The sequence below is a fragment of the Carassius gibelio genome, chromosome A8, assembly GCF_023724105.1.
Source record: "Carassius gibelio isolate Cgi1373 ecotype wild population from Czech Republic chromosome A8, carGib1.2-hapl.c, whole genome shotgun sequence".
NCBI lineage: Eukaryota > Metazoa > Chordata > Actinopteri > Cypriniformes > Cyprinidae > Carassius > Carassius gibelio.
The window spans coordinates 10,941,411-10,961,964 of NC_068378.1; the positions used below are offsets into that span (position 1 = coordinate 10,941,411).

The following is a 20,554-nucleotide window of genomic DNA, read 5'->3' on the forward strand; positions in this document are numbered from 1 at the left end:
GGCAGCTCTGTGGACGTATGCATTCAGACTGGACACATACAATTTAGCTTCTCTTGGTCAGGCTTCAGAAAGGGAGAAGGACAGAAGGCCTGCAGCGCTACAGGTTGTGGTGTGATAGAGGGAACCTTAGGAACATATCCCGCTCGAGGGTATATGAACGTTTTGGTCATGCCAGGTGCAAAATCAAGATAGGTAGGGGCAACTGAGAGGGCCTGTAAATCTCCTACTCTCCTCAGAGAAGTAATAGTCAATAGAAAGGCGGTTTTAAGGGTCAGATGTCTATCTGAGATATCTTGAATCGGCTCGAATGGAGATTTGCAAAGAGCCTCTAACACCACAATCAAGTCCCACAGGGGAATACGGGACAGTACTGGAGGTCTCAGCCTCAGCACACCGCGGAGGAAACGTGTAACTAAGGGGTGTCTTCCCAAAGACTGACCATCCACAGAGATATCTTATGCCGCAATGGCCGCCACGTAAACCTTCAGCGTGGAGTGGGTCAACCCTGCAGGGAGACTGGCTTGTAGAAACTCCAGAACTGTATTGACTGGGCAGTTAGCTGGGTCAAGCTAGCGGTCTCTGCACCATGAGGTGAAGAGTTTCCACCTCAGGATGTACAGTTTCCTCGTTGAGGGAGCTCTGGCTTGGAGAATGGTCTCAACAACCTTGGTTGAGAGACCGAATGCTATGAGTTGTGCTCCCTCAGGGGCCAAACCCATAGTTTCCAAAACTCCGGGCGAGGGTGAATTATCGTGCCCTGCACCTGAGAGAGTAGGTCTGTCCTGATCGGTATCTCCCATGGAGAGCCGTAGAGGAGCGAGACCAGATCTGCGAACCATACTCTCGCCAGAACTCCCGGGAGCAGAGCAATAGGGGGAAAGGCGTACATACGAAGCCTCGGCCAGGTCTGTACCATAGCGTCCAGTCCCATATTTAGTTTCCCAGGAATATATACTGCTCTTAATGATAGGAGTTTGCAAGGATCTGGTGCGCCAGCTTGTACAAGGGCCATGAACACAGACCTCCCTGGTAGTGATATAAGATACCACCGATGTGTTGTTGTTGTGCACCAACACATGGTGACCCCTTAGGTCTAGGAGGAAGTGCTTCATTGCACGATAAACTGCTAGCATCTCTAGACAATTGATATGCCATGTCAGATGGTGACCACTCCACAGACCACAGGCAGGGTGGCCACTCATGTCCGCACCCCAACTAGTGAGGGATCCATCCATCACTAGTATTACACGGCAACAAGGAGCTCCCAGTACCGGGCCCTGATTCATGAACCAAGGTTTCTTCCATATTTCCAAGGCATAGAGGCAGTGCCGCATGACCTTGATAGTTTGAGCGGATTGCTCCTCAGGGAAAATCATGTCTCATGTACAGCAGGCCAAGAGGTATCACGTTGGACGCAACTGCCATCAGACCCAACAATCTCTGAAATTGTTTGACAGTGAGTGCCTTCTTTGACTCTCTCGACTGAGATGAGGATCGACTCGATACGAGCAGGGGACAGACATGCCTGCATCGTGGTCGAATCCCATACTACGCCTAGATAGGTGGTTCTCTGAACTGGAGAAAGTACACTCTTCTTGGCGTTCAGTCTCAAACCCAGCTCCCACATATGTGCGGTAACGACATCTAAATGTCGAGACGCAACCTGCTCTGACTGAGCTAAAATCAATCGCTGATATACTTGAGAATGCGGATGCCCTGCATGCGCAGAAAAACCAGAGCCGCATCTACACAGTTCGTGAATGTACAGGGTGAGAGTGCAAGGCCGAAGGGAAGTACTCGATATTGGTAAGCTTCGCCCCCGAAAGCGAACCTCAGAAAATTCCTGTGTTGTGGAAGGATGGATATGTGGAAGTATGCATCTTTGAGATCTATTGTGACAAACCAGTCCTCGGATTTGATTTGAGCTACAACATGCATGATCATGCATTTTGAACTTCAGTTTAATAACTGATCGATTTAAGAACCGCAGATCTATGATCGGATGCATCCCCTCATCCTTCTTTGGAACTATAAAATACTGGCTGTAGAACCGGACTCCCTGTCTTGAGGAGGGACCACCTCGATGGCCTCCTCCCCTGATAGGGTTTTCACTCCTTGTTCCAAAACCAGAGCCAGCTCGGGGCTGACTAACATCGGAGTAACCCCGTTGAATCTCGGCATTGGAGAACCGAACGGAATACGGTAGCATTTTTCTACTGTGCGCAGGACCCATTGAGATACATTTGGCAGTAGTTTCCATGCTGCTAAATAATCTACTAAGGGAATCAGTCTCTCAAGACTGACCTCTGGAGTAAGAGGCCCCCAAAGGGGCAACGAGCATCTCAGCTCCACTACGCACGCGGGCGGAAAATACTGAGGACATTGCTCGCTGGAGGCAGCTGCGCCCTGGAACTCTGGCAGGGTTTGCAGACCAACACTGATGATTATAGATGATGTGATACACACGTTGCCTCGGCAGCACGCAAGCCGCTTAGTCACACAAACAGTATTAATCTCCCCGGAAATAAGTAGCTGCAGCTGCGAGTTCACAGAGGGGGAAGGAACCACTTTGCATGCTTCCGTACCTCGAGAACGAACTCTAGATCTAGGGAACACGGGCGGAGATAGGCAGAGCCGTCTTCGACCTGTCCCCAGATATGCGAGAAGCACAGTCAGCCCCCTTATTTTTCCCGAGAGCTGACTGCGTGAGCTGTGCTCCTCATTAATGCTGCTCCTTATAAAGTTAGGCATAATGCTTGTGATGTAGCGAGGAACACACAATCTGAAACGCGATCTGGATTCGCCATTCAGATGTCTCGTCTTAGCTTATACTTTTTATATGATAATTTTTATGTCCTGCTTATGACTTTTTATATCATAATTTCTATTTATGTCAGAATTTTAAATTTGTATCTTACAATTTCAATATACTTTTGTCATAATTAGCATGATTTTTTTCATATGTGACTGAAATTGGATTCTGCATTCTGTTCAGTGGCATCATGCAACTGTGTCCATTTCATTACCTAATTTTCATAATTGTTTTATTGGACTGGGTATCAGTGGACACAATTCCCACCTGAATGTCCACACTCATCAGAGCCTTTTTTGGCAGTCTCTGTGATATAATCAAATTAAGACACTGTCACTTGCAAAGTAGACCAGGTTAAAGCGTGCAGTTTCCTAGTGACATTTGTTTACAGTCCTATAGTCTATATTGAGTGTCACACTGAGCTAAATCTTTAGATGAGAATCTACATCTCTGTTAAGAACCACCTCCTTATGACTCTTACAGACACACAGCAAGATCTCCATCTAATTTAATGCATCTTCTTTTATACCCTGCAGCAGCCTCAGGGTTCAGCAACTATATTAATCATTATTAGAAGAAGAAAAAATCTGCACACTATTATAGACCATCTTTAATGGACAAGAATATGAAAATGAAAAGCAAGCAGGCTTTAGTTTTCATCAGACTGCTAGTTTCTATTGTGCCCTGCAGCTGGTATGACTTCTGGTATGACCAATCAAGACTTCAGCAGGAAAAGGAAATCAGTCTCAATGAAATGGCCTGTGGTGCTGATTCAAATATCCTGCATAGCTGTAGGTCTGACTTAAGGTGTACTAATGCTTTGCTGATCTTCAATCATACCATACTTTCAGCATATAATGATCAGTGCCTCAGACAACACTCGAATATCTTTCAAAGAATTTCTTCATTTTTTAGGAATGGTTGTGATGCAGGTTGTTAAAATAACAGCTGACGTCACAAGTTTACAAAGACTTGAGCTTAAAAGTTAATTGTTTGATTGAAGCGATTCAGCTAAACTTTTGTGATGCATACAGGGTTTGGAATGAATTCATGAACAAACACAAATGATTCATCTTAGTACAACAAATCACTATATGCAAACCCATTTCTTTTAATTTACTTTAACTAGTAATCATCAAAGCAGAGAAATGACATGCTGAATGAGTCACCTTCTTTGGGCACTGCATGTCTTTAGCCAGGCTCAGCAGGAGCTCATGAGATATGGGGTCCACCAGGTTTAGAAAGGATGCGTTCTTATAGAGGATATCATTGAGTGACATACCCTCTAATCCCAGGTCCTGAAAAAGATCGAAAGAGAGCACATATTATCATTCACTCACTCAAGCTACCTTTTCTGGCAATTACATTATGCACTGTATGCCTCTGAATGTTGTCCTGCTTCATATTGGTACTGTCAAGGATTTATGCTGAAATCTAGGCTCCTACCTTGATATCTAACTATGTTGAAGCTAAGATAACAAGGGGCCACATTTACTAATAATTTCACACAATTTCCATACTTATGTGCGCAACAGTTCAGAACCAACATTTCCTCTAGATTTATAGATGACTCCATTGTCAAAACAACAAGTTTTTGTATTGGCTGAGAGTATGCAAATTTTGCATGTTCATTGGGTTCCTCTTTAGAATGCACCAGACCTATGTTTTCTCTTGGTTTGGGGGAAAAAATATGCAAATGATGTTTTAGTATTTCTGCCTGAAAACTTCCATATGAAAACTCTTAAAGAACACTGTCCATGTCGCATAAACATTGTTACTTAAATGAGTCTGACAATATTATCTTAGTTTTTCAGACAAAAATTATTTCTTTATGTGTTAAAATGGGCTTGAATAAAATTCTACACTCTTACCTAATTGAGTATACGCAACTCTATGAATATGCAAATCGGTTCCACCTCTACTCCGCTCGGACCTTGTCTACTTTAACTAAATTAACCAAATTAGTAAACGCAACACAATAGCAAGTGGCAATATTGGTTATCGGAGAGAGAATCTACGAGTGAATTTATTCAAGTTCTGAATATTTTATAGCCTAGAAAGCTTACAAAGAGCAATCCCCTTAAAATCACTTAAAGGCCATCACTCATCTTAGTTCACTGCGATCCCACAAAGTTCTGTTATTGATTAAGTTTTACACTGGACTTTAAAATCTTTGATGATTTATTTTGCATCTAAATTTGTTTTTGACAGCTGTCCCAAAAAGTCTACTGGCCCTTTGGGAAAATACCAATTATTGAGAAAAATCTAGAATATAACTTTAATGTATTATGCAACTTTGATTTACATAGACAAGAATATCTCTAGAATGGCAAGATTGTGGTGTTTCAATGAGACAAGATTGAGAGCCGCAGACCTTCAGTAACACAGAGGGGATTATGAAACTGCCTCCAATGTGTTATTAATATTCAAAGACCAGATGCTTTTATCTACGGTGACTTGCATATTCTGATTGGAACAGGTCTTTGCACTCAGTGCAGTTGGAGTGTGCAGGCTTAAATGTGTTTAGCTGCAGGGAAGGAGACGCCCACATCTACCCCCTACTCTATTTTATTCTCATATTGAGATGTGTAGGGCCAGTCATGCGCACATACACATCTCAGATGGTGTTTTTTTTTTTTTTTTAGAAAGGATGTCTAATTATGCTTGGCTCTTATGTCTTTACTCTAACAAACCATTTTATCTTAGAATGTACAACACACACTGTACAAGTCAAACAAAGAAATAATAGTAAAAGTCAACTCAAATGGACCTGAGAGGCCTGGGAGATGGTAAGTAGGACATGATGATGAAAAACCTTTTAGGATTTGAAAATAATTCCAAGACTTCTAAGAATCCTAATAATATCATCTCTATGACAAGCCTTTTGAGAAAGAGATTTGAGTAAAGGCACCGCCTGACAGCTGCCCCAAGTTATATCATGCAAGATCTGGGGCTGTCAGCTTGTTTTTTAGATGCAGTCCGGCTAGCTGGTGTCTCTAGATCCTTTATGCCAAAATAATTTTTCATCAGTGTGAGATCACTGTAGCAGTCCTGTCACTAACTCACATATCTGTAAGTAGTAGAGGAAAACCAGGCAAGATGCCCCCTCAGTAAGAAATTCTCTCCTTCAATTTTCACTTGACCATAGACTTAAGTGCATATAGTGCATCTATTTTGATATTTGAGCATCAACTTTTATGGGACTTGTTATACCTGAACAGGTTTGAGGTTAGCTTTTTCTAAACCTAATCAGATGCATACTCTTGATATTTGATTTAATATTTACTTATCATTTTATGGCATTATTACTACTATTATTGTTATTATAAACACAATAACACACAATAACAAACACACACACACACACACACACACACACACACACACACATTTATATATATTATATATATAGATAGACAGATAGATAGATAGATAGATAGATAGATGAAGAAATTTTTTTGATAAGTTTAAATATCAGCTATTATAATGAATATTTTCATATTTAAATAATTACTAATTAATGTCCAAAAATATATTAATTCTACTCAATTATAATTATGTTATCAATTAGAATTATAAAAATTATTATTTAAAATGATTATTATACTTTAAAAACAATTAAATATAATAATGAAAAATAAATGTTTTCAAATAATAAACATATTTCTGTTTCTGTAATCAGATAACAGATGGTTTCCTGCAGGGGGTTTCTTGCCTGGTAGGAGGTCCTCATACCCCAGTTTTGTGCTGTAATAAATTAGCAAATGTTTATTTCCTCTAATAATACACGGGATGATGCATCATCAAAATGCACATGCTAAATTCATATATTGCAATTTTACATCATTTGTACATTGTTTTAAACAAACAAATCCACTTATTCCATGCATGCTCTCTTATCAGTTCCTTCCATGTCCACTTTAATTGTGTTCGGTCCTGTTATAGCAGCTCTGAAACATGAGACCCATTTTTAATTCTCTGTTTCTTGATAATGGGAGAAAGCCTTAATAAAGACTGTGAATGCACACAGAGGACCACACCGCAGGTCTCCGGTGACATGCTTGTCACAGCATGGGTATCCAAGACTATCTTTCTGTGTTGATTAAAATGCTCTCTGCTCTGAGATGTCAAACCCTCAAATGTAATTAACAGCAAGTCCTGAGAGAGGGAACAATGAAAGGGGACTATAAAAAACTGAATTTAAAAAAGGTAACAAAGGGATGACAACAGGCAAACTGTGGGGCGAAATGACATAAAAGACTAAAAACATGAGAAGAGAGGACACAATGAGAATACTGAATACACAAAAGTTACTAACAGATATAAGACCTGCTGATACAGGCCTATGCAAGTCCTGTCCTTGATTTGTATGGCCTGTTTACATTTAAAAAAGTTGACCCTTTCATTTAAATATATAAATGAACATGCATTAATATTTTGAGTTGCAGTAAGTGAAACCCTTTACTTTTTCTTTAAAGAAAAAGCTGCCTGTTTTCCTGGAACAAAGCTATTTCACCTAACCACTGAATATAACACTGAAAAACAACAACAACATACATACATTTTGATAAATTATAGGAAATTCACATTAATATGATTTTCTCAGCACTTCAGGTTTGCATTTAATTATTTAATTTACTGATTTATAATTCAATAAAATTTAATTTCGGTCTTTGCTGACAGTTTTTCATAATAAGGTAAAAAAGATACTTGACCCAAAAAAAAAAAAAAAAAAAAAGATATTTTCCAAAAAAAGGTATAGGCTGAAGCCTTTGCTTATTTTGCCTACTGTTTTTACATATTTATCAAATGAATGACACTTTTCTCACTGGATTTGATTCATACGAGACAGACATAACAATATAAGTAAAATGGTCCGCAGTCTCTCCATGATCAATGGCTAATAAATTCAGGATGTTAAGGTGTTACTTTATAAAAATAAGAAGAAACACTATATTAATTTTAATAAAATATAAGAAAATGTGACGCATCACAGAAACTTTTGAGATCCTCTTTTTACCATTTTTGTTTTTTACTGCAGTCACAAGGCAAGAAAAGGTAAAAAAAAAAATATTGTTTATTTTAATATAGATATCCACAGTATAAAGAAATCCTAAAATTCATACTTTCAAACATTTTTAAATTATTTAACAATAAACGCACATTTTCCTGTATATGTTTAGGGAACGTACAGAAGAAAAATTAAAAGGACTATTCTGTGGGATTTACTGTTTTGTAAAATACTTATTTTGGTGTAGGTGCATGAAAATATCTTCGGCCTCAAGCTACTATATATAAAGTTTTGGTTTTAAAATTCCTGTTCCTTCTCACCATTTATTGAAATATCTTTGCTGAAACAACAGATGGAAATCAACAGTAGCCAATTTAGAAGAGAGAGAGAGAGAGAGAGAGAGAGAGAGAGAGAGAGAGAGGGAGAGACGTGTGTACGTTTTCTAGAGTTGTATGGATGTATCTTTGGGTTGATGAATAATGGAAGAACTTGAACTCCTTTACAACTTTTGATGAAAAATTGTTGATGAGGCATAGCTGCATCTCCTTGTCATTTTGTCACAGTAATGATATCAGAAAGAGATTGTAAGAACAGAAGTACATAAACTGTGATAAGTTCTGCCCTCATATCAACCCTTTTAACACAGCAGGAGAAAAGTGTCAGCCTTCTTTTTGGCTCCAGGCACAATAATAATAATAATAACAATCCTTTGAATTCATTTTTTTTCTTCTTCTTTTTTTCAATGAATAAATGTAACAATTTAAGGGGAACCTATTATGCTTTTTCATATTTTCTACTTAGTGTCTCATGTTGATGCTTGAGCATGAAAAAGATCTGCAAGGTTAGGTTACAGAGTGCAAAGTCCACTCCGAAGGGGAGATATTCAATTTAACAGAAAACACTTTTCAAGAACTACAACAAACGGTTCATTATAAAGCCACAATGTCACTCATTTAAATAATTCCCGGACAAAGTATGTGCAAAAAAGGGGGCGAGGCCTGCACTAGAGACCATAGAATGTTAATTTAAAAAAAAAACTACCACTCCATGCTTGCACAAAGGTTCTGCATGATCCTCTTGTCTGTAAACATTCTCGAATCTTAATCAGGCTTGAATTGGTGTGGCAAAACTTACCCCATTATTACTATTAAGAGCTTCAGCAATGAAACTCACTGTTATGGTGAGGGGCGTGACATTTCCAGAACATGCTCTGAGCAGTAGGCCAATCACAAGACACTGGGTCAGCTAACCAATCAGAGCACATTTTGTATTTTTGGAAGGAGGGGCTTCATATTAACAGGACATAAAATATGTGAAAAATAATGTGTTTTTGGAACAATTCTGAAATCCTAATACACCTTAAAAAACTAAATCAAGACTGTAATCTCGCAATTAAGAGAAAAAAAAAATTATTCACAAAACTGTGTGATAAAAATTTGTGATTAGCTTTTTTTTCTTTCTTTTTTTTTTTTGTGGCAGAAATGGCCTCCCATAGTAGAGAGAACAATACTACCCTGTAAAATGCATTAACTATAGCAAACGACACAACAGCCAATGGAGGGGGACTATATGTTTGTCTGAGCAGTAGAAGATGAGGGGAGTGTCCAAAAAACCTATTTGAAAACACTCATTATTTTTACACGTCTTAAATATATTATATTGTTTTTTAACTTAATCGCTTTTTTTTTCCAACAGCAGCTTTTGATTTATTCTTACACATACACATATATGCGAGAGACCTCCTGATCTCCTGCACTGCTCTGTCATCAGTGCTCAGCTCTCTCTTGCTCCGTACTGACACTCTGTGAATTTGAGTATATGGGTCACTCTGACAGAACAAATGTTCCAGAGAAGCATCCAGGCATTAGTATTAGTGTTTGTGCAGAGTCTTGAAAACAAATAATACCAGCAACAAATCCTGGGAAATGATTTCTTGCACAAGGTGACTCACTGCAGCACTACAGAGCGAGACGCACGGCAGGTGTCTGAAGTGGAAATACCAAGCCACATTTCACCTAGTGGATATTACACATGGCTCAATGACACATAAGGATGTCTGAGATGATGGAAACAGGGAATCTAGTTTAAAACACATGTGTCATGTTCTGAGAAATTGCATTTTTATATTCTTGTTGGTTTCATACATGTCTGAAAAACATTTATAAAAATCTTTATGCAAAAAAGGGTAATGTCAAGACAAAATTGGCTTAAATTGTTAATAATTACACTTGGCTAAAAGTGTTAATAATTGGCAATAAATTTTAGTTATTTTATTTAATATTAATTTTTTATTAAATATTTATTTATTTAATATTAAATATATATTTTTAGAAATGTCATGAATTTTGAGTCACTAAAAGGTATTCATAAAGAGCAGGGTTATTATATTTGACTAAAAAAATACATAAAATAAACATTTTCATCACTTGCATTTAAAAAAGGTTAAAGAAAAATAAGTTAACAGCTCTCATTTTAATATAGTTTAACTAAAATAAAATAAAATAATAAAATAAAGATAATTAAAAAAAATACAAGAGAAGTTATAGCAATTAAATTTAAAATATAAAAACTATTATATTAATAAAAATTACAATAGCATTTCAATGATACTAAAATCACACTGATATATAGGTCACTGAGTTATGAGAATGGGCCCTTTTTGTTTGATGGTTTTCTTTTCACATGACAACCAATGGCTTCCTGTGTTGTTTTTAAAATATTGACTTTGATTAGGATAAACATAAGTTTGACGAATATTAATAATACTTTTAAAAACGTAATAACATAATTAAATTATATTATATTATTTTTAACATTAAAATAATTATGAACCATATATTAAATGATCGAAAAAATACAATCTTATATGAAAAATTACTAAAATTACAATTCAAAACTCATCACGTTTTGATGTATTAATGTTTTTAAAGATGTATTTATTATTATTATTATTATTCAGATTTTCAGTCGTTTAATGAGGTACGCCACTTTGACAGTGCATACTTTAAGCCCCCCAAAATAATAATAAATAAAAAGATTATTTGCATTTTATGCTCATGTCTTTGTGTGTTCAGAGTACTGATGCATTTTTGCGATATTTGTGTCAGTGACTGCAACACATGCAATGCCAGTCAAGCAGAGACACAGTCAGACTCGTGCATGTTTGTCAGCTGTCCCTGTCAGGTGCACATTTTTTATTTAGCACCGCATGACATTCGCCCTCACCTTCCTCAACAGTTTGAGCACGTCCGTCGCCTCTTCTCTCTTCCGCTCCCGAAGGAGCTTCTGGATCTCTCGGACCCAGGCGACTCGTCTGACATACGGGCTGTGGTTGGCTCTCCTCAGCATCCCCGGCAGTTTATCCGACCTGAGCATCAAGGATGTAAACAAGAAGTCTCCGCTCCGGTCGCTCTCTCCAGTACTGTCGAGATGTTTCCGTCGCCTCCTTGAAAAAGTATCGTTGTCGAGACTGTTTTGACGGCTGAGCCTGGAGCCCATGGTCTCAATTACCTTGAAATCAAAAATGTTACAGTAAATACTACTCTTTTATGGCGTGACCATGGCAGCCTGGACGATAACGCCCAGAGGTTTCCACATCAGTCCCAACTTGGGCAGCACGTACTGGTTCTGCTTACAATCAGTGTCCTTTGTGTAATTCGCCCGAAGACACAAGTAGTAGTTTTAGCTGCGGAAATGTCCGTGTTTTGTTCTTTATCCCAGGTCTCGCAGCCTCGTATTTGTGTTTGTTGTCAGTAGGACACGTCCGCCTGATGCTCTGGTTGGTATTCAGTGGATGATGGTGATGCTCTCCACAGCACCACGTGTGGATCATTACTCAGTACTGTACTGCCATTGGCCAACGGTGTATGTGCCCCACATGCCAAGAAAGAAAAATGTGTGAAGGTGAAGTCAAAACAACATTTTACTCGAATTTTAACTGATGGTCGATTCATTTTAATGAATTTATGCTAAGGATGAGGTCCTATATCAAGGGAACCACTATAATTGTCAAAAAAGGTCAAATAAGTAGCATGTTGATCTGCCAGCCTTGGGTTTTTACGTGGAGATATATTGCATGATGATGCATTTAAAAGGTAATGGCCAATCGGACGTTTATACAAGTTCACATTGTTGTTGCAGAAGAAATATAAATAAAACTCATAACATTAAATAAATATTTTTTAAACAAGTTAAATCTTGGTTATGATTAACTTAAACCCCTTTATTTAAAACTTTCTAGTAACTGTCATTCGCGCACATCCGCCATGTTTGTAGTTTTTTTTTAAAGGCACCCTGCACAAGTTTTTTTGTAATAAAATATCTAAAAAACACTTGCACATTGTTATATACTCCCTGCAGTTGTGCACTTACACTATCCCAAAAGTTCCCCAAGGATTTGTAAATCCAGAGAAATTCAAATTTTAAATAATTGTCCACTTGGAATTATAAGGTTCTAGCTGACATTTTTTTTTCTGGGACAACTTATTTACATTATGTGATAGATTTTTTTTATGTTGTATACATTATGGGATTTTTATTTAAAAAACAATAAGGATCTATCCACACAGTCGAATGGAATGCAAAAACTTTGAAGCTCAATATCTCAAAACAACTCGGAAATGCAGATAGAACCTTATAATTCCAAGGGGACGTAATGACTTTTCCAGGTTCATTGTCACATATCAATGATGTTATATATAGAAAACTATGGCAACACATGGACAAAAATGATGCTGCAGTTAAACGTAATCCATTACGGCAGTCGAGAATAAAATGAAAATTAAATGAAAAGTGCTGACTGCAGCATTAAACTCAGATCTGCTTAATGTTGCACCATGAATCCATGTTTTTGCAGTCTTGTGCATTATAACCAATCACACAAGAGTCTGTTTAGTTTTTGAGTGCAACAGCCAATCAGAAACACCAGGGTTTTGTTCAGTGCGTGCGCTCGATGAGTGTATTCTCTCATTATAAACAACAAATTGCATATGTAGATATGATGTAAGTAGGAAATTCATTCATCAAACAGTGTATAGACCGCTTTACTGATTTTTAGGAGAGTTTTTTGAGAGTGCTTAAACTCGCACTAGACTGAATTCAGGCATACTGTTCGTAGGGAATGTGTAACTAGCCAAAAATGAGTGCTTATCAGGATCAACTAAAAACTGGATTTTCAAAAGTATTAGAAATATTTAAAGTTTTCGCCATATAATCTTTAAAATAAGATCACATCAGTCATATGACCTAACATACCCCTAAACATGACACAGCACAAAACCAAACATTGATTGGTTGCTTTACCTGCCAGTTATATGGCCATTCAAAGTGCCCATTTTTTCCAGCAATATTATCCGTCTGCAATATTGGAGGCTGCAATTTCAGGAACGCATTTGTAGGATTGCATTTCTACCCTAGTTTTTTGTGATAGCACCACCTACTGAGTCGGAGAAACGCAGTCCCAGGAACAAATTTCTAGGACCCTAGTTTTGATAGAACGAAAAAGTACCACCAAGGCAGTATTTTCACCCAATTTTAAAAGGTACAATTTGTAAGATATTTGCAGTAAAATATCCAAAAACCACTAGAGTAGTGTTATATATTTTGTCCAGCTGATTACTAACAATATCTCTAATGTTTTCAACTACTTGTAAATCATGTGAAAATTTCCATTCTAAACAGTGACACAGGGCAGTGCAGTCGCCTGTCAGTGATGTCAGTTACCCTTTGTTATCGTCTTTGGTGATGTAGAAACCACATGACAGCAGTGTCGTGGATAAATGCAGAAGTAGTGTCTAGCGTCCAGCAAACCACTAGCTTGCTTCAAGCTGTTCCTTATTTACTTCTTCTTGCACGTTTTAGGGTGGATTGTGTTACTTCTTTAAGGAACATTATTACTGTTTACCATCTGCTGCTGGTTCTGTCGACAAGGACAGATCCCGTAAACGTAAGCGAACGGGCCAACCAAATGAACCAAGAACGGTTTGGGACAAGAGGAGAGAAAGAGCGAGGATCAATATCAGTGTTGTATTTCCTAGATGGAGGGAGCTTTGCGACTTCAACTAGAAAGAGATACTGATCTCACTTGTGTTTTACTCGACAGATGAGTTGTTTTGATTCGTATTGTTACAGAAAACGTATACTATTATAACGATCAACAAGAGTAGTATTATAGGGCATACACGCCAAAGGCGGGGCATCGTGTCTCTAGACCCACACGAGGAGGCGTCTGATCCATAGTCTGATCGCGTCTTTGCATTGACTTTGTATGTAATCTACTCACGCAAATCATTGAACTCGCATTTGCTGTGTATGCCCAATTATTGTGTTTGAATGTACACGAGTGTATATATTTGTTGAACAAGTGTTAATCGTTTTCATATCATCTGATTGATGGCCTTCAGTGGTTGGGTAGAAGACAACAAATCCCATCATTCCACGCTCCTTCTTAACGTCATCAAACCACGCGATTGTTATTGTTTTGACAGTGTGCTCTCTAGTGTCAGGTCCTACAACCTTTACCTTTAACTACTTAAAGGGGGGGTGAAATGCTCATTGTCACTCAATATCCTGTTAATCTTGAGTACATATAGAGTAGTACTGCATCCTTCATAACTCCAAAAAGTCTTTAGTTTTATTATATTTATAAGAGAAAGATAGTCTGTACCGTTTTTTCCCGGAAAAACACGAGCGGCTGGAGGCGTGGCGTGTGGGCAGAGCTAAAGAATCACGAGCGCCAGTAGGCTTTTGCATTGAGGGCATCTGGAAGCTGTGACATTACCGTGAGGAAAAAACCATCATCCAAAACAAACCATGGCTAACAGTCAGATTCAGACGTATATTATGATCCAGAATCAGATCCAGATGCTGAAATTGAACAAGAGCAGCAGCAGCAACGACTACAGCAGGACGTCTTTATGTAGTATTTATTGAAACTATATATTTGCTATAACTATATGATACATGTGGAAAGTGCAGTTTGATGTCAACATCGCATGTTGTTTACTTGATGTGCTTACGCGCCGATAGTTAAGTTAACAACACATAGATATTTGAAGCAGTTTTACTCACCGCCTGCGGTTCCAACACACGATCGTGACCCTTTTTCTTTGGGACTGCATTATCCTTAAGAAATAAACAATATGAAAATTAGGCGTAAAACTGGGCCTTGTTTGTAAAACAAGCATCTTCGAAATGCAGGGAACAAACAAAAACACTTGCACAACTCCGTTGATGCTCTGTAAAAATAAACTCCATCCACTGGTCCCTTAATGCTGTTTTTTTTTTTTTTTTTTGGGTAATCTGTGCAGGGTTGTCTTGCCCTGGCAACCAAAAACACACTTCTTTTGTGACATTTCGGTCTCTCGCTCTGATTAGTGAATGTCTCTGCTCTGCTCTACGGGAGCGCGCGCTCTTCCGGGAGAAGTGCCCTTAGGACCCATATAAGGAAATTCCGCTCCATCTAACGTCACACAGACCCATACTCTAAAAAAACTTTCCGAAACTTGTGACAAACCGGAAGGAGTGTTTTTGGAACAAGTGCAGGGTTGTTTTTGGAACAAAAATACTCCTTCAAATGTACAACTTAATTTGTGAAACTTTGTCCATGTTTAGCATGGGAATCCAACTCTTTAACAGTGTAAAAAACTCAGTTTGCATGAAATAGCATTTCAGCCCCCCCCCCCCCCCCCCAGAGTTTTAGAGTTTTTTTTCTAAAGGTTTATTTCACCCAAATACTACTTTCTTTAGTGGTATTATTGGGTATGAGTATAATATAATAACTTATCAAGTAAAATAACAAGGAATGATGGTATATTCTTTTCAGTCACTAGATAAGCCACATTTTCAAGTGAAGGAAGACACAAGGAATACCCTGGGGTAGATTTAAGGCTGTGTACATTTTATAAAATAATATACTACAACAGTTGAACTTGAACACACACAAAAAACAAACTTGTTCGTGACGTGAACCTCACAGAAAGAACTTAATGGACAACATATTCACTGACTCCTATGAGAGAGAGAAAGAATTGATGTTGATTGTTGAATTGATGTTCTACTCTCTAATTTTAAATTTCATATTTAAAAGATCTTAGTGACCACAGAGCGCACACACATATACAATACAAAAATAACTTTATAAATCTTCATACCAATTAATGTTCATAATGCTGTTATTGCATACTGTCCAAAGATTTGGGGGAAAAAAAATGTTATGTTGTGGGAACAAAGGTTCTTGATATATTCATGCCAATAAAGCCCATCTGAACTGAGAAAAAAAATTAGAGATACAAGAAATCTGAATAAAAAAAACATTATTGACATGACTATTCGTGACCTTTAAATATTTAAAGCGCACATTGTGATGTATGCAGCAGCACTATACCTGCCACCTGGATTCTCTCCACTCTTTTCTCAATTGTTTCTCTATCACCCTATTAAATTCTTCCAATTGACTGAAATAGTAAATGGAGAACATAATCACTGCTGGGTTAACAGAAATAGTGTTATCGCTTAAAAAATTGTTAGATTGGACATTCTGTAAAAACAAAGGACACTTTACCATAAGCATAAAAATCTCAGTCATTTCTATAGATCTGGCGTGGCAAGCCCTATAATCAACAATTCGTGGCACTGCCTTTTTTAAGTTTGCAGTTTCTAAATGACCAATGGTCACATATAATTTGAAAAAATACCTATTTGTGTGCATTTTATCTGGATTATTAGTAAAGATCAAATCTATTAAAGTGGATTTTTTTTTAGTCCTTTACATTTGGATGGGTAGGAACATTTATTACTTGAGTTAAATTTACAGTATCAAAATCATTTTTTAAATCCTTAGATACACCTGTCAACCAATTCCAGTTCAAATAATGTACAACACCTCCAAGTGCAGTTAAAAGTATGGATAAGGCTTCCTTATTAGCTGAAGGGGGTCTATAACAACAGGCAACAGTTAGTCTGTTTTTTTTTTTTTTTTTGCTAACGATAAATCAATAGCCAACATTTCAAAGCACTAAGGAACATTTAGTTTACAATTTACATATATAACAACATCCCCTCCTTTGCTCTTCCTATCTGGACAAAATAGATTGTAACCATCAATGGCAATATCATTATCTGAGAGGGTCTTCTTCAACCATTTACTGATATAGCAATGATATCTGCCTTAGTAGACATCACCCATATTCTAATATAATATATTTTAGGCATCAAACTACAGACATTCAAATTAACAACTTTCAAACCGAGTCGACTTGAAAACTCAGAAGGAACATACAAATATTTAGGTTCAGGACCTGGATTTGATTAAACATTTCCTGCCATAAGTAACATCAATAATTTAAGACGACTTTGCCACACGTTTTGATATTTCATCCTCAGAAAAACATTTCAATGAGTCAAATGACTTCAAAATTAAACAACAACATTTTTCTTCAACCAAAACAAATAAACTAAAGAGAGATCAAATTTAAGTCCATGTTTCAATGATTTGCGAAACTTCTGTGTAGGAGTCATCTTGGACTGAAGATTAAGATTTACAGTTTATGTATCTCAGAGGGGACATTTATTAATTTAAACTGCAGATAAAGGTGTATAAAAAGACCTTCTGTTGTGTTTTTAACATAAAAAAATTATAATTTAAAACAAAACAAAATAGTCAAAGTGTGAAATTAAATGTGAATGAATGTTAATGAGTGAAGCATTGAGATTCAACTGATTCATTCAAAAGGCTGATTCATTCAGAAACAAAGGATTTAAATTAAATTAAATTTATGCATTTATCAGACGCTTTTATCCAAATAGACTTAAAGTGCATTCAGGCTATACATTTTTACATATCATATGTTCCCGGGGAATCAAACCCCCAACCTTGTGCTTGCTTGCGCAGTGCTCTACCAGTTGAGCTACAGGAACACATTTGACCATGTTAATGAGTAAACCACTGAATCGGTTGAATAAATGATTCAAAAAGCAGATTCATTCAATAAGTAAACACCGTCCATTGCTCAGAGACGCAAAGGAGTGCAGTGATCTGTTTGGAACTATTTTCGTTAGCCAAAAAAAATAAAACAATATCATATTAAAAATTTGTCACTTATTGCTTTACTGAATTTGTATAAAATTATTATTAATTGTGTTCATGCATCTGCAGAAAAATTATACTCTTTGTGTGATAGAGATTAAGTTAATAGGCGTACATTAAATTATATAAAAATATAAAAAAGCATACAGAAGAATTTTTCCTGTATACAATTTAGACTGCCTGGAATATTCAGTTTTAACAGACTAATAAATCAATTTGCATGCAATCCTGTTTATGATTCGGTGATATAGACTACTTGATAATGTAATGTTGCACATTATTACAACAACACTTATCATATTAAGTGTTGCTTTATCGCACACCCCAGACTCAACCTGAGTGGAAAATGAAATCATCCGCGGTTGTGCACGCAAGTTTTTGCACACATTTTTTAGGAATCTAAATCGCAGTCGCAATGACAGACCACTGATTCGCCAAATCTGCTTTCCTGCAGTCTGTGTTCGTCTAACTGTTTTGTAGTAGGTAACAAATATACTTAAGGGAAATGTATCAGAGTAAAAGTATACATTTTAATTAGGAAATGCAGTAGAGTAAAACTAAAAGTTGTCTGAAAAATAAAAAAACTCAAGTAAAGAACAGATACTCCCCAAAAATACTTAAGTACTGTAACGAAATATTGTTACTTCGTTACATTATATCACTTGTTTTCATTAGCAAATGTGAAGAAGGGACCTCCAGAAAATTACAGGAAACAAGCCTCAGTTGAATATCAGTATTCAATATAGCTGCAGTTGTGGATATTATCTGTTACAAACACGACAGGTACCACCTCCACTCATTTACAACACACGCCCTCACCTGAGTACTGAGCACTTCCACCTGACCCTCATCATCATCCAATCACCTCTGCACTTCAAATACCACACTCACACACCCAGTCAGCGTCCGGTCTTATTCGCAACAAGTTATTACCTGTATGCTAACTCCAAGGACTAACGCTATCTCTACTTACCTCTCTCCAGCAATCTCCAGAAGTTCCCAGCCCTCTCTGTGCGTTTGTGTGGTACACATCCCTCCCCTTGAGGTCTCTACCCTGCTACTACGGATCACTTCATCACAGCCTCCATAGCACTTTACCCAGCACTACCCCCTCCTCTGCTTGTGCCTCAATAAACTGTCTTTCTGTTATCCCCAGCCTCCTGTGGTATTTCGTAACAGAAGACCGGACCAACACCGATTGGCACAAGCATGAGCCTCATGGACCCCTTCCAAGACCTGGTAGATGCACTTTTTAGGACACTCACCACTCTACCCGCAGCTCTGACACCAGCACTTCCGCCAACAATGCCAGCACTTCCTCACCTGCCGGGCACACCAATCCAATGGCCAGGCTGGCGCCCTACTCTGGTTCGGCAGAAGAGTGCAGCGGTTTTCTTCTTCAATGCTCGCTGGTCCTGGAGATGCAACCGCACTTATACCCAACCGAAAGATCCAAGGTAGCATTTGTAATTTCTGAACTGCAAGGTAAAGCACTTCTGTGGGCAGATTCAATTTGGACTCAGAATAACTCAGTTATCCACTCTTATTCCAGCTTCATCAACCATTTCCGAGAAGTTTTTGGCAGACCAGCTTTGGACTTGTCAATTGGTGAGAAGCTGTATAACCTTAAACAGGGAAAAAGGTCTGTCAGTGAATATGCTCTTCAGTTCAGGACTCTAGTGGCCACCAGTGGATGGAACGAACAGGCCCTGCTGACTACCTAACGTCAGGGATTGGAACTTCGAGTGCAGTTGCATCTCGCTGCATACGAGGATACCATCGGGCTTGAACAGTTCATCCAACTTTCCATCCCCTTCGCCACCCGTATGCAGTCATGCTTAGAAGAGCACCAGGGCCAGGCATATTCCACCTCACCACTCTGCCGACCAGAGGGCGTCAGCTCCCCAGAACCAGCCAACGAACCTATGCTAGTCGACTCCTATCGACTCACGATGGCTGAAAGACAAAGACGGCTGAACCCAGAATCTATGCCTCTACTGTGCATCCCTCTGCGGTCAACTCAAACTCACTACCACGGCAACCCCGTCAGCCTACCAGGTCTACACAATAACCGGAAGGCCGTTGAGTTAAAGATGTGTGCGTCATATTGTGGGTCCCATTACCCTCCAAACCGGACTACTCCACCAAGAGGAGATCCATCTGCTGGTTCTGGAGGAATCCACCGCTGACGTCATCCTAGGGCGCCCATAGTTGGAGCAGCATAACCCGGTCATCTCGTGGAAGACGGGCAAAGTCCTGAAGTGGGGCGATTCCTGTTTCCGGAGCTGCATCACCGGTTGTCCTGTCCCAGCCAAACCTTCCCCTGCACCTCTTCCAGTGTATACTACCTCAATTGAGAGCCCAGTGGAAAACCAATCCATCTCCATCCCCACATGCTATGCCCCCTTCAATGATGTCTTCTGCCCCTAACGGGCTTCCAAGCTGCCTTCACACTGGCCATGGGACTGTGCCATCGATCTGCTGCCGGATGAACCAGTGCCTAAAGTAAGGCTCTACCCCCTTTCCATTCTGGAGGAGAAGGCCATGGAGGAGAACATCAAAGAGGCACTGGCGCAGGGTTACCCTCGTCCATCCACCTCCCCCACTGCTTCAAGGTTCTTCTTTGTTGCAAAGAAGGACGGAGGCT

General features: G+C 38.5%; 1 protein-coding gene across 2 annotated transcripts in view; it reads right to left on the reverse strand.

Moving 5' to 3' along the window:
• Window positions 1–11,608, reverse strand: part of lrrc75ba (leucine rich repeat containing 75Ba) — a 32,895-nt gene extending 21,287 nt beyond the window's left edge. For both annotated transcript variants that reach the window (XM_052603929.1, XM_052603928.1), the window contains exons 1-2: window positions 11,049–11,608; window positions 3,982–4,110 (exon numbers count right to left, since the gene is read on the reverse strand). In XM_052603929.1, coding sequence (XP_052459889.1) covers window positions 3,982–4,110; window positions 11,049–11,321 — 402 coding nt within the window. In that variant the 5' untranslated portion in view covers window positions 11,322–11,608. The remainder of the gene's footprint in view (window positions 1–3,981; window positions 4,111–11,048) is intronic.
• Between the last annotated feature and the right edge of the window lie 8,946 nt (window positions 11,609–20,554).